Source organism: Manacus candei, unplaced genomic scaffold (genome assembly GCF_025592945.1).
Source record: "Manacus candei isolate 608988 ecotype Guabito, Panama unplaced genomic scaffold, ASM2559294v1 h1tg000010l, whole genome shotgun sequence".
Taxonomy (NCBI): domain Eukaryota; kingdom Metazoa; phylum Chordata; class Aves; order Passeriformes; family Pipridae; genus Manacus; species Manacus candei.
The window spans coordinates 3,492,686-3,505,315 of NW_026138058.1; the positions used below are offsets into that span (position 1 = coordinate 3,492,686).

At 36.9% G+C, this 12,630-nt stretch overlaps 1 protein-coding gene across 13 annotated transcripts in view; it reads right to left on the bottom strand.

Annotated features, from left to right (window-relative positions):
• The window catches only part of SHC3 (SHC adaptor protein 3), a 94,457-nt gene that overhangs the window by 40,137 nt on the left and 41,690 nt on the right, over positions 1 to 12,630 (bottom strand). For all 13 annotated transcript variants that reach the window (XM_051777361.1, XM_051777355.1, XM_051777360.1 and 10 more), the window contains one exon: positions 1,052 to 1,122. In XM_051777361.1, the coding sequence (XP_051633321.1) occupies positions 1,052 to 1,122 (71 nt within the window). The remainder of the gene's footprint in view (positions 1 to 1,051; positions 1,123 to 12,630) is intronic.

A 12,630-nucleotide genomic window follows, 5' to 3' on the forward strand; every position in this document is an offset into this window, starting at 1 on the left:
AAGCTGCTGTATGCAAGTATAACTCAAAAGTCAGTGCATATAGACCATACGATCAGCATGCATGCCTAAAACCAAGCAATTTTTCTCATTTGATAAAAGAAACACTTAACTGTTTATGACACGACAAATGGTTTATGATAGACTTATTGGCAACTGCAAGATGCCTCAAAGAGGTGAAATTCAAGGACTGTATCCAGTAGTGCCATTTTATATCCTTTATATCCTTTCTTTGGAAAGGATTTCTTCATTATTTCAATTCCAGAAATTGCAAATTGCGGTCTCGAGTTGCTACGAGTGCCTCGTTCCTCTGAAATCACATTCCTCTGAAATCAGTGACTCAGGTTTTCAAGTGAAAATGCCTGCAAAACACCGTTTCCTATAGTTCTTAGAAAATATTCTTCTTAGAACAAAATGATTCATGGACACTTCTTTAGAGAGCGTTGCACTTATGTACTGCTCTTTCGAAAATACCATGACACATTTAAAAGAATTGCAGTAAGAACATAATACAAGCTTATTGTTTCTTGCATACAGTCTGAAAAAGAAAATGTTATTCCATTTGTCTCTGGTGTCATTGTGGTGATATATTTTCATTTCTATCCTTTTTAGGATACAAATGGTTTGCACTCTGACATCTTTTCCCAAGAAATTCTGACACCTTTTCATAAGAAATTAATGCAAAAATCTGTAAACACAGGTCCCCAAAACAGCTCCTAGACTAATTTTGCCCATGCATCATAGATTTTAAGAGTATTTTCATCCTCACTGGCTTGAATGTCATGAAATTGGTAACGAGATTGGCATAACAAACAGGCAAACATTTTCTAAAGTACCTCCTGGCATATCAAAAATCCACAAAGAAAATATCCCTTAAGCCCTGTTGGAGCTGTATTAGCACCAAGTAAGAGATTTACCTGTAAAAGCAAAATTAGAAAGTGGACTGAAGGTGTCCAAAATTCTTTACTATGTGTTTTGCCATCTTCCCAGCCTTTCCACTCTGGGGACACAAGTCAGAAGTTACTTAAAAAAGCATAGTTGTACAAAGTCTTACCTTGCAACCTGTGTTCTAGTATTGAAGTCAAGAGATCTCATTGAGCGTAAGACTTCTATACACCCCAAGTACTGTAAGGAGAAAGAAACAGTTGGAAAATGTATTACAATTATGCTTGAGCTCTGGAGAAAATGCAGCTAACCATTAAGAGTCACTGTGCAATTCTTATTTTTACATTTTATTTATCCTATGCCTCCAGTAGGTTGTTATGATTATGCTGTTGCATGTCACAGATTTGTTCCATAAACATTTTATTTCATTTAAGTCTCAAGTTTGGTTCAACATATCATTTTATGTTTAACCCAATCACTGTAATACACCTAATTTATAATGTGTTGATATTTATAATAATATTTATTATGTGTTTTCTTCTATGTTAATTGTTCCGTTTTAGGTATAAAACTAATCAAAGTAAAAAATAATGAAAAAGGAAGTGTGGTAAAGGAAATTCATCCAGCACTGGTTAGTAGGAAAAACTTATTTAAGAGGGAGAGAACTAAGTCTCATTAGAACAAAAAAAGGCAAATTATGGCAGGGAAGACTGAAAAGAGTACCAGCAAGCAATTCTTAATCAACAGCTCCGGGATATATGTGATTTAGTAATTTCATTATTACACTAGTATAAAGATATAGGAAAATAATAACCCACTAGTAACCCATGCTGGGAGATGGATTTAACAGGGTCATTCAAGAAAGGGAAGGCATGAAGGTTAGCTAATATTAAGAAAAGACCAGACTTATTGACCCAGATTTCTGCCCTGCATCGCTGCGGGAAAAAAAAAAAAAAGGGAGGACCATTACAAAAGACATTAAAATGTAACAGTATCTATCACAGGAGTGAGAAAAACTCTGATGAATCTTCTAGACTTGCTTCCAAAAGTGGTCATATTCTGCATGTGCTAGAGTCTACCAGAGCTACAGCTCCTGTCAGATATTTGGACAATGGCTTCGCAGAGACCAGCCCGTGACTGTCACACCCCGAGGCAGCACCTTTGCGTGCAGGTTAAGTATTCAACCCCACACCCAACTTTTGAAAGCCAGAGGAAATCGGGATGAGTCTTTACATCACGAGCCTGACAATGCCTTTCTAGTGTTGTGGGTTTATATCAGCTTTTATATCAGTTCTGTATCCGTTCTGGTATCTTCACAGCATAATGCAATCTATTTGGGCATGAAACTGGCGCGGAAATCAAGCGAGGCCACAGTTTTGTGCCTGTTCAGGAATTTTATTTTCACTGAAAAAATGATCTTTAAATTAGAGAGTTGTTACATCAGTAACTATATTTGGAACTTCAGCAGTTTTTTCACAGAAATATGTATGCCATAAACTGTTTACAAGCTGAGGGAGTATCTAGCTTCTTTTCATATATTATTATTATTTATTTCTATCATATGCTATGAAGTCATTACAACATAATAAAATAAAGTTGACTCCTATTTGTTAAATTGCTTGAACTTAGATTATGATAGCACACAGTTTCTGTGAAGGGTTGCCTCAAGATCCATTTCCTAGAATATTTTAGAAATCTCCCACAATCTTACATTTTTTGAAAGTTTGTATAATGCTCATGAAAAACGTCTTGTCTGGCAGAGATCCTGGCACATGGAACCCTCAAGCTAATGGTCATACTTTCAAACTCTCTACACTATCATCGGTCATCTATCAGTGCAAAATTAGGTGATCCTTGTATCTTATTACAAGTAGATTCCTTTTTTACATATACGTCTGCTCGAGTACTTAAAACATCCAGAACTACAATTTCATGCTCTTATGAAGGAAGTTAAGCCATTAACTCTACTTTTAAGTACATCTCAGAGAGTGATTTCATTCTCTTGGAGATGAAGTTCTTTAACATCACTTGAGATAATCAGCTGAAGTAATTTAACTTATAGTAATAAACAGCAATGAACGATGCTTCCCTGCATTCTTTTTGTGTCATTTTGTTACAGTCCTAGGATGCTTTTGTAGCTTAATTTTGCCAAATATTTATTTCATACAAGATGCTTTTATAATGAAATATGCAGTAAATGGTATAAATATTCAAAGGTATTCCTGTGATTTTTTTGTTATAGAAATACTTGGTTTTCATTATCTCATCAACTGTTAATTTAGACCTCTTGATACGAGACCACTCTTGGATTGCACTTATCTATATTTGCCAAAAATCTTTTAAAGTAAAGTAATTGTACAAGTTTGAGAACCAGGCCCAGCATTTTGGAAGCAAACTCTGGAAGGTAATTTGACAAGTACATGCAGGCGTGCAAATAAATACACAAACATGTATGCACACAAGTCACTGTCAAAATAGACAAATAATTAGACAAATACCCATAAACATACTTAGGAGGCGTGCATTTAGACTCCTTTGAGTTATACTACCTGATCTGCATTAACAACAGTAGAGACAAGATCAGACTGAAGGAAAGTCAGATGGAAAAATTACCCTGTACTTGTTTTATGTGTATCATGGAGACAGCTGAACACAACATAGTAAGGCTTGCAGTATTCCTGACTGATCAATGCAAAGATGGCAACTGATTTTCTGGGATAAAAGATGTGAACACTTAATCACCACGGCATGTTTTCAAGTAACGAAATTACTATAAAAATTGACATTCAAAAGGTCCAAAGGCCAACTACAGGGACATATAACTCACCTACTGCTATGCTTCAATTATTCCCCAAGACCAACACTGCTGTCTAAAAATATCCATTTGAAGTACATCCTGACAAGGATCCACAGAAAGAAGACATACAACCAAGATAGCAAGTAAATAAATTATTCATTTATTTCAACAAATAAATACCCTGATTAAAAAGAAATGCTATCTTTTGCTTTAGGCATTCCATGAAACATTTAAAATATAGTTATAAAACAGTCTACTTCTAAAAAAAGCTCCTCTTCACCCAGCACTTAATGTATATTCCAACCAATCAGCTACTGTATGCTGTGAGATTTATGAGATCCCATTATCATCCTCCCTCTCATTGCTCAGGAACCAAATATACCGAGATGCAGCCCACCTTGAAGTAGGAGGATTTTGGGACTACCAGTTCCAAGCTCTCTCAGATAACATTCTGCCTTCTGTCAACTTCCTGATATCTGAATGAGCTTCCAGCTTGTGTACCCTCATTGAAAGGCACAATGTCCCCAGGAAAAGGTCTTTAGTATGAATGAACAGCTTCCCATTCAGAGGTTTCAGATTCGTAATTAGTACTTCGCATGCTAAAACAGTACCTTGCATGAAAGCAGATGGAAATCTAAGAGCAGAGTGCCACATACACCTGAGACCATACATCTCTCACTGCACGAGGTTCCAGCGTCCTTACTAGCTACAGGTTAGTGTAAGAGAAGGCCTGGACTTCTGGTTTGTGAGGATTTCCTCCATACTCCCTAAACTACTTGTCTTCACTATGACTCAGACAGAAAATTCTTGTTCAGCAGCTAAAATCTTTTACCGAAGCCTGTGCAAGAGAGAGTACTGAGTTCTCCCAACATTTGTCAGAAAAAGACAGTTCAACACATGAGCTCTGAGTGCATTCGTGTGCTCGGAGACAAGAGGGAAAGCAAACGCAGGTAGTCACTGTCAGAGCTGCCTTTTGCTCCATGAATATGAACAACCTTGTTCAGTGTCTCCTAACAGGCTCTCCAAAACACCAAGTTACTGGAAAAAAACCCTCTATTGTTGGACCCAGAAGCTAGCAGTAAAGACAGCAAGAAATACTTTCATAAAAACATAACCAGCCCTATTCTGTGATGCTGGGAGGGTGCAGCCCTGTACAGCACTGCAGCAGTCCAAGCTGAGTGTTTGAATGCTATGTGCAAATCTAGCAGAGGAGTGTCTGCCCTGTTCACGGGTAGCACGAAGATCTACCCATCACTTACTCTCAAATAAAATAAGAACTCCTTATCTCTGAATTTGAACTTACTGGAATATCATCGACTGTGTGGGTATTCTTAGTAAATTGAGGCTGACTGGTTCTAACCATGTAAGCAGATGACCCATCATCAGGTCTGAGTGGTTCACCACTCTGCAGCTTGTACCTGCCTTGCAGAAGTTATGTGAGACACGACATGGTTACATCAGCAAACAGACACGCACTTGCACTGCTAGCCAAAAATTAGCCAGTGCCCTCAAATACTGATGTATCCAAAGTGTGCTCCTACATTGCACAGCTGCAGATAACAGCCTCGGGGCTCAAAAGCAAATTCTGATTCCTGGGGTTCTGGGTGGTGTATGGAGACCTAAGTCTTGAAAATAGAAATAAGGTATCTTGTCATAATCTGGTCAATTCTCTGCAATTTTCTCACCCACGGGATTAGGCTGCCCTTTTACTTGGCATGTGGAAAAGTGAGCATCTTCTTACTTGCCACATCTGTTCCTCATGTGTACCTCAAGTCATATGCCTACATTTTTATGATTCCCTTTTTTATTCCCTTTTTTTTTTTTGGTTGGGGGGGAGGGGTAGGAGAGTGGGGGAATATGTTTGTTTGGTTTTGTGAGGTTTATTTTTCTGCATTTTATTCTCATTAGCCAAAGACCTAGTCCAGAATTAAATTAATCCATGAAAGTAAATGAGCAGTTAGTATGAATTGATTGGTGGTAGTTAATAACAGTTGAAGACTGCCTTATTTAAAAATAAGAGCTTTTATTTAAAAATTAGATTTCATTGCTTCTACTGCAACATGTATTTATTTATGCATCAAAATGACAGTTCCTTCTAATTTCAGGGATCATCATTAACAACCAACAGGGCTTGTGAAATATGCACTGAGTTCTGCAAGGTTCCACAATACTTAAATATTACTTTCAAGTTTCCTATTTACTTAAAACATATTAAGATTCAAATCCAGATGCATCCTAACAAGCAGGTCATAATACAAAAATAGTAACAGCCCAGGACTTGATTTCAAAATAGTAAGTTTGTCCACATGTAACTGTGGACCCAGTCAGGCCTTTTAATAACCATATTGATGCATGAAAAAGAAAAGAGAAGGGAAAAAACCCACAAAACCAACCCAAAAAAATAGCCCAAGCCACAGCCAGAGACTACAAGATTGAAAAATATCTTACAAAATTAATTTTTCTCTTTAGCAAATTTATATGAAACAGTAAATCTCATATCATAATATGTGCTATCACAATATTAGATGAAATTCCCACCTTAACTGAATTCACAATACCCACTTTCTAAACTGATGAAGTGGGAAAAAAACCCACTCACCAAAAAAAAAAAAAAAACCAAGACAAAAACCCCCAAACAAACAAAAAAACTCAAAACCCCCAAACCAAATCAAACAAAAAAATCCCCAAAACAAACACTAACAAGGAACCGTAATCAGAAGATATTGTCTTTAATTAAATAAACTAAGTTAAAGAAAAATAATAAATGTCACAATTTTTTTAATTGTGTTTTAGCTGAACATTTATTACCTTGAATAGCTTACTAATTTGACTGAGACATGCACCACAAAGTTACTTAACTTAGCTAATCAGCAAGAAATGAGCATAAAAAGAGAAGATACCTTATCAAAACATACATTTGATTCTTTACTTCACAAGGAGATCATAGTGTAATTATGTATATTTGACTTATATGATTTGATTGAATTAACACTTGAAATCTTTTAAACAGAGAGGCACTGAAAAACAGTATACATAAAGAGCCTTTATATGTATGATGCTTGTCATTGACCCAAGGATGTGGCTCAGCTACCCAGCTGGGACAGGGATCTGGGAGCTTGGAAAGCCTTTCTGAACTCAGTGGTTAGCTAGGCCAAACTACTTAGGAAGTAAAACTTCAACAAAACATAGCACTGTAGGGAGATACTTCTCTGTATCACCAAAAAGTCATTATTTTCTGAAGACTAGTGTGCAACAAACTTTTTTCTTCTGTTTTATTCTGTATGTTTGTTCATTTGTTTGTTTCATGGGTCCTTCCTTTCTTTTTCCTACCTTAAGAGCTGCCCATTGCTAAGACAGTAACTGTCAAACCTCAGGGAAACCCTTTCCTGACAGGTGGAGAGCCACTGTCCTGCCATAATCATAGCAAACATCGCACCCAGACTCTGGCATCACAGAAGTCTGTGGGACACCCTCTCCCTTCAGGTGCTGCTGATAATGCAGAAGAGGCAGCCTTTGAAAATGCTGGCTACCACCAACTGAGCAGACAGCAGCGTGGTTGGAAGAAGGTCCTGCATGCACACAACCATTCAGATTTGTGGCAGTGTACCTAGATACTTCGAGAAAAAGAATGGAATGGAAAATTTGTTCAGTGACATTTCTAATGTAGAGTGAGTTATAATATTAGAAAAAGCTGTGGGCAGAACCAAGACTGGATACTCAGAGAAAAATAAATTTGTCTAAGCAGTAGTCACAGAGCTCCAAGTCAGCTGCTAGAGATTTCAGTTTCTCTGGTAGTTTGGGATATAAATAAACTTGCCTTTAAATTCTCTGCTTAGCTTTCACATAACATGATACTGAGATCTTACCTAACGTGAGTGTTATTCTCCCAGTCTCCTGCTGCTCCCTCCCCCTGGGGTGAGACATCTCTTCAAGCACATAGGCAGGTCTCTGTGCTCCACCAGCATGTGCCAGAGCACCCACTCTGTACCTCTGCCCTGTGCCTTCCTGCCATCTGCAGAATGGCACACCTGGCTGGGGGAGCAGCCATCCTGCACGACAGAAACCCTGACAGCCTTGTTCTGAATGAGGGAAAGGCCCTATATTTAGACGTTGCCACATTCCAGCACCAAAAATGTGTCATAAACATATGCTGCCATGAGAAACAGAAAGGCTCTCTTCTGTGCTTCCATACTTCTGCAGTTGGCAATTTTTGTGCCAGTAAGTAATCATGTATAGAGCTTTATAGTGAATCAATATTTCCCCCCAAGGTTTTTTTCTCATTAGAGAACGTGTGTTCCAACGCAGACAGAAAACTCTAAGTAAGGATTGATTGAATGCAAATGGAAGAGAAAACCTTCTTTGGAGCTCAACTGCAAATAAGCCTCAACCATTCAGCTGTAAATTTATCATCACAAAATGCTCCATGAGACAAGTAAACCAACAGAGCTTCTAAACTAGTACAAATGATGATGCATGTGACTGTCAGTTGTGCTTCTCTTGGAAACAGGTGGTTTGTTTCTTCAACGGTGGATGAGAGAACGCAGTTTTCCCAAGAATACTGCCAACTTCGGCCAACACCTAGCTCCTTGCTGTTTCCTCTTGTACAATTACTGATTTCTGTAGCATAAAAATAGATTATATGTCTCAATATAAGCAGAATAACAATTCTCAACTGGCGAATGATAGCCAACACTTTCAATGACTTGGCTTATCCTGTTTGAACTCGAGGCTCAGGTGTGCACAACTGCAATAATAAAGGGATTTAGAAGGCAAACACAGGCATTTGGTGCATGAGACCAGTGCCTCCCAGAAATTAATTCCCTGACTCATGTACTTAGATTCATTAATTAACACATTGTTAGTATAATTCAATGCTATTTTGGCAACTTATTATGTTTACTTCTCTATTTTACTCTTTGAACAGGATGCTTGTGTTTTCAATAACAGGGATGCCACTAAAATTATGCTGTAAAACTTTTTGGTAAAGGAAGTAGCCTTCATAAGCTCTTGATTTAACTACCATAGTAGAGTTATAAAATATTTTCACAGGAGGCTGCTCCAAACAAAAAGTGTTTGTTTAGCATCTTGAGCACAAAATGATAAAAAGAGAGCTCACATTTTAAAATTTTCACTGAGTTGAATGTGAGTTTCTGTGTATTTACTATACATCTAGCTTTAACCACATAAATCTATTTACAGTGATTTTCCTTGGGATTTTCATAAAGGCTTTCAATCATAAGTCAAGTGAGGCTGAATTCCACAGAAATTCTGGGATCAACTATAGAACAAAGTGCCTAGCACTGATTAATTCAAACTGAAAGTCTGTGAAACCTTTTCACTTAATTAAATTCATCCCAAGTCTAACCCACTAACAGTAGAAAAATCAGCTTCTAAATAAAGGAAGGCAACCATATTTTTCTATCTTACACTCCTTTCTTGCATTGAGTTGCTCAAGTGATAAAGAATAAAGGCACCTTAACAGGACAAAACAAAAAAATTATTTACTTATATCTACTTTTATGTATACTATACATGTGCATGTATATATTGTTCTACACAGGCTTTGAAATCCTATCTATTGACTGGAAGCATACACAAATATGCAGTGCCACTGATATTTAAAATGTTTGCCCAAATTCCTTGGCTCAAAAAAAGTCTGCTATTTTTTATTATTTCTGAAATGCAGTACATAAATATTTATAACTATTTTAAAATTTCAGTGGACAGCTGTATATATCTATTAATAAACTGATATACTATATATATATATATATATAAAAAGTTATCAAGATTTGCCAACACCCTGAAAAAGCTGGCAATAGGTTATTCCTTTTTCTCCCATAAAGATCAGAAAACCTGCAAAGTGCTTCTTCAGTAGCCAAGGAGTCATATAAACACAGAGGCCTTGGAGAATAACACCAGTTGAATGCCTCCAAATCTTGCTGATGATGAGGCACAGACAGAGCGTCATGTTTACAAAATATACTTGGGTGCCACTGACATCAGAACAGAAGGAAAAACAACACTAAGCAATACTAAACATTACTTTCCATGTCTGTTAACACATCTCTGAAGTATGATGAAGATTTTATGTGATTAAATACTATCAATTGCTGAGGATAAGAGATACCTAAAAAAAAGTTGTGCAACAAGGTGCAATATTTTCACTGTATTTCAGCATATAGTTTCCCTCTGTTGACTGTAGAAATCTCCACACAATATGAGAGTTTGGGGCATCTTACCAGTAATAAAATAGTTAAATAAAAGTATATCCCATAAACCTCTGTAAGAAAAGAAGAATCCATTCTATTTGGTACCTATAGTGGTTTTAAATCTGTCCTCTGTGAAAGCATTCTGGCAGCATCTTACAAAAAAATCACACAGTAAGGATTCAGAACCCCTTAAAAAAAAAGGTGAAGGCTTCAGCTAGGAAAAGAAGAACATATTTTATCTTATCTTGAAAAGCAATTTCTTAAGTTAACTCTAAGGTCTTATTTCTTGCTAGCAAGGGGAAAGATGTAACAAGAGAAACAAATTTTGCTTCTGACAATTTTCTAATCTCCATCTCAAATGGGGTTGAAAACAAAACACCTTCAAAGAAAATACCTTTTTCTTATTTCATACCTGTAGGTGGATGAAACAAGATTGCCAGCATCACGGTCAAAAATATTTTTGCTGTACAGATGCTAAATGAACTGGGCTTTCACAAGATTTCAGAAAAAAAAACCATATCGGTAGTTTTGTGTGAACAGTATTTCTTATGTTCTTATCTTACAGACAAAAGCTTTTGCATGCAAAACCTCAGAAATGCAAGTATCAGAAGCTCACACATTGGACAATGATTTATTCCATTATTTTAAACGTAAACACATTCTGTACTATGACTCAATTCTTTGTATGGGCTGAAAGTTTTCTTTAAAAAACACTACACTTGGGAAAAAAAAACCCCAGAACCTTTAGTCCTACACTTTTTAAAGTTAATTTTAAAAATATATAATAATGGATGAATGCAATTATTGCAGTGTGAACCAATTAGAGTATGCACTGCAGTATCACAAATGAATTGGTTCATTTTCACAGCTGCATACTTTAATTCAGTGAACTTTCCAGACTGTTTTGCTGCTACCTTGAATATCCACTAAGATATATTTCCCTTTAAACCATCATGTAGATTAGCTGGAGCAGCTTATGTTCTGCATCAGAACTCCTTTAACACACAAAAGCTTCTGCAGCCAAAACACTATGCTTCAATGGTTGAAAATCATAATTAGACATCTGAAACTGTTAAATATGAACACTGAAAATATATCCAATTATTAAAAAATTTATGCTGCCTCAGTCATTAAGTAGAACTGCTTGATAAGGAGTATTACTAAAGCACAGACCCAGAAAATGGAGGATCTAACAGGTGCTTTTCCACTATGCCAAATACAACCCTCTGTTAAGTATCTGACACACACACTATACTGTTATGCTTTTTAATCTGTGCATTTGGAGGTGTGATGTCGGAAGGGCCTGTCACTGTCGGAACTGAAAATCCAAAACATGCAGGGAGGCAGAAGGAGTCCTTTTCCATCTGAATGCCACATGTACCTCTGGTCTTCATCCCAAGAGTTCTGCAATTAAACCCGGCACCCCTGCTTTTTCTGTCCACCTCATGCTCTTTTCTTTGTGCCATCCTATACCATGTTTATTTTTATTATTTTTATTGTTTATGGTTTTGGTTGCCATTCCTGCCTAATTTCAAAGGTCTTTTTTTTTTAGCCATTAAACTTTTAGCTGTGACTCGGATGGTCTGATTCACTCTTTTGAGACCGAAATGTTTCCTGGCCCCATGAAAATTTATTTGAAAAACCTAGGGGAATATCTAACTTAGTAAACAAACATTCCAGATTATTGAATTGCACCCAATCCCTCCCAGAAAACAAGGGACAACTGGAAATATGACGGCATCGAATCCCATCATTTTTGGACAGGTTCTGCCTCAGACCTGCCTGGAGCAGACAAAGGTAGAGCTGCATCACTTTTTGTTCTAAACACATAGAATGAAATGAAATTAATATTACATGACTATGTAGAATTGCAGAGAAACAATACTGAATCCCTCCTGCTCTAAGAAATTTATTTCATTGCTTAGGGGAGTAAACCAACTTGAAAGAGTGTCAGTAGCTGGAAACACTGGTTTCCTCTGACACTAAACCAGGGTAGATCTGAGGGTTTTTTTCATTGTAAACAACAGGAAAATTTAATATTGATACTTTGTGCATTCACCTGAACTATCTTCTACAAAACAAAGCCAGGCTGTAGCACAAGTATAGCTACTGTGTTAGTGGAGACAAGATTTCTCTCGGCTAGGAGAGAAAGAAGCACCCTGTCCCTGGGACAAAGGAGTACCTTGTCTCCAGCAGCACAGAAACCCCGAGGATCTTGGTTCACCTGTTTTCCTTACGATTGTAGTGGCAGATATTTAGATTGGGCTCGTGATATTCTTACTGCAAACGCTGTCGGATGACAAATAAAGAAACCAACCACCCAATTTCCAAGGAAAAACACAGAAGAAATTCTGGCTGCATGCAGTTTTTACCTCCAAAACTGACCAGCTAAATTCATCTGGGGATTTTAAAACTGCAGGATATATATAACTAGCAGGATAAATAACTAGCAGGAGTGCATAATTTTTGCTTTAAACAAAAATATTTCTCACTTCAGCTATTCAAATCAACATTAACAGTGTCCAGAGCATGTCACTCACAAAATAACCCTAGGCATGGAAATTATGTCAAAGCTTCCAAGGCAATTTGCAAACACTCCAAATGTACTGAAGAACAGACATTCACATTGACAGTTGAATTCTTCAGCTCTGAAATCAATACATGCTTTATTTCCTATGAAAGGTGTGCAAATGTACAGTAATAATACTTGATTCATGTAATTAGAATAATATTATAATT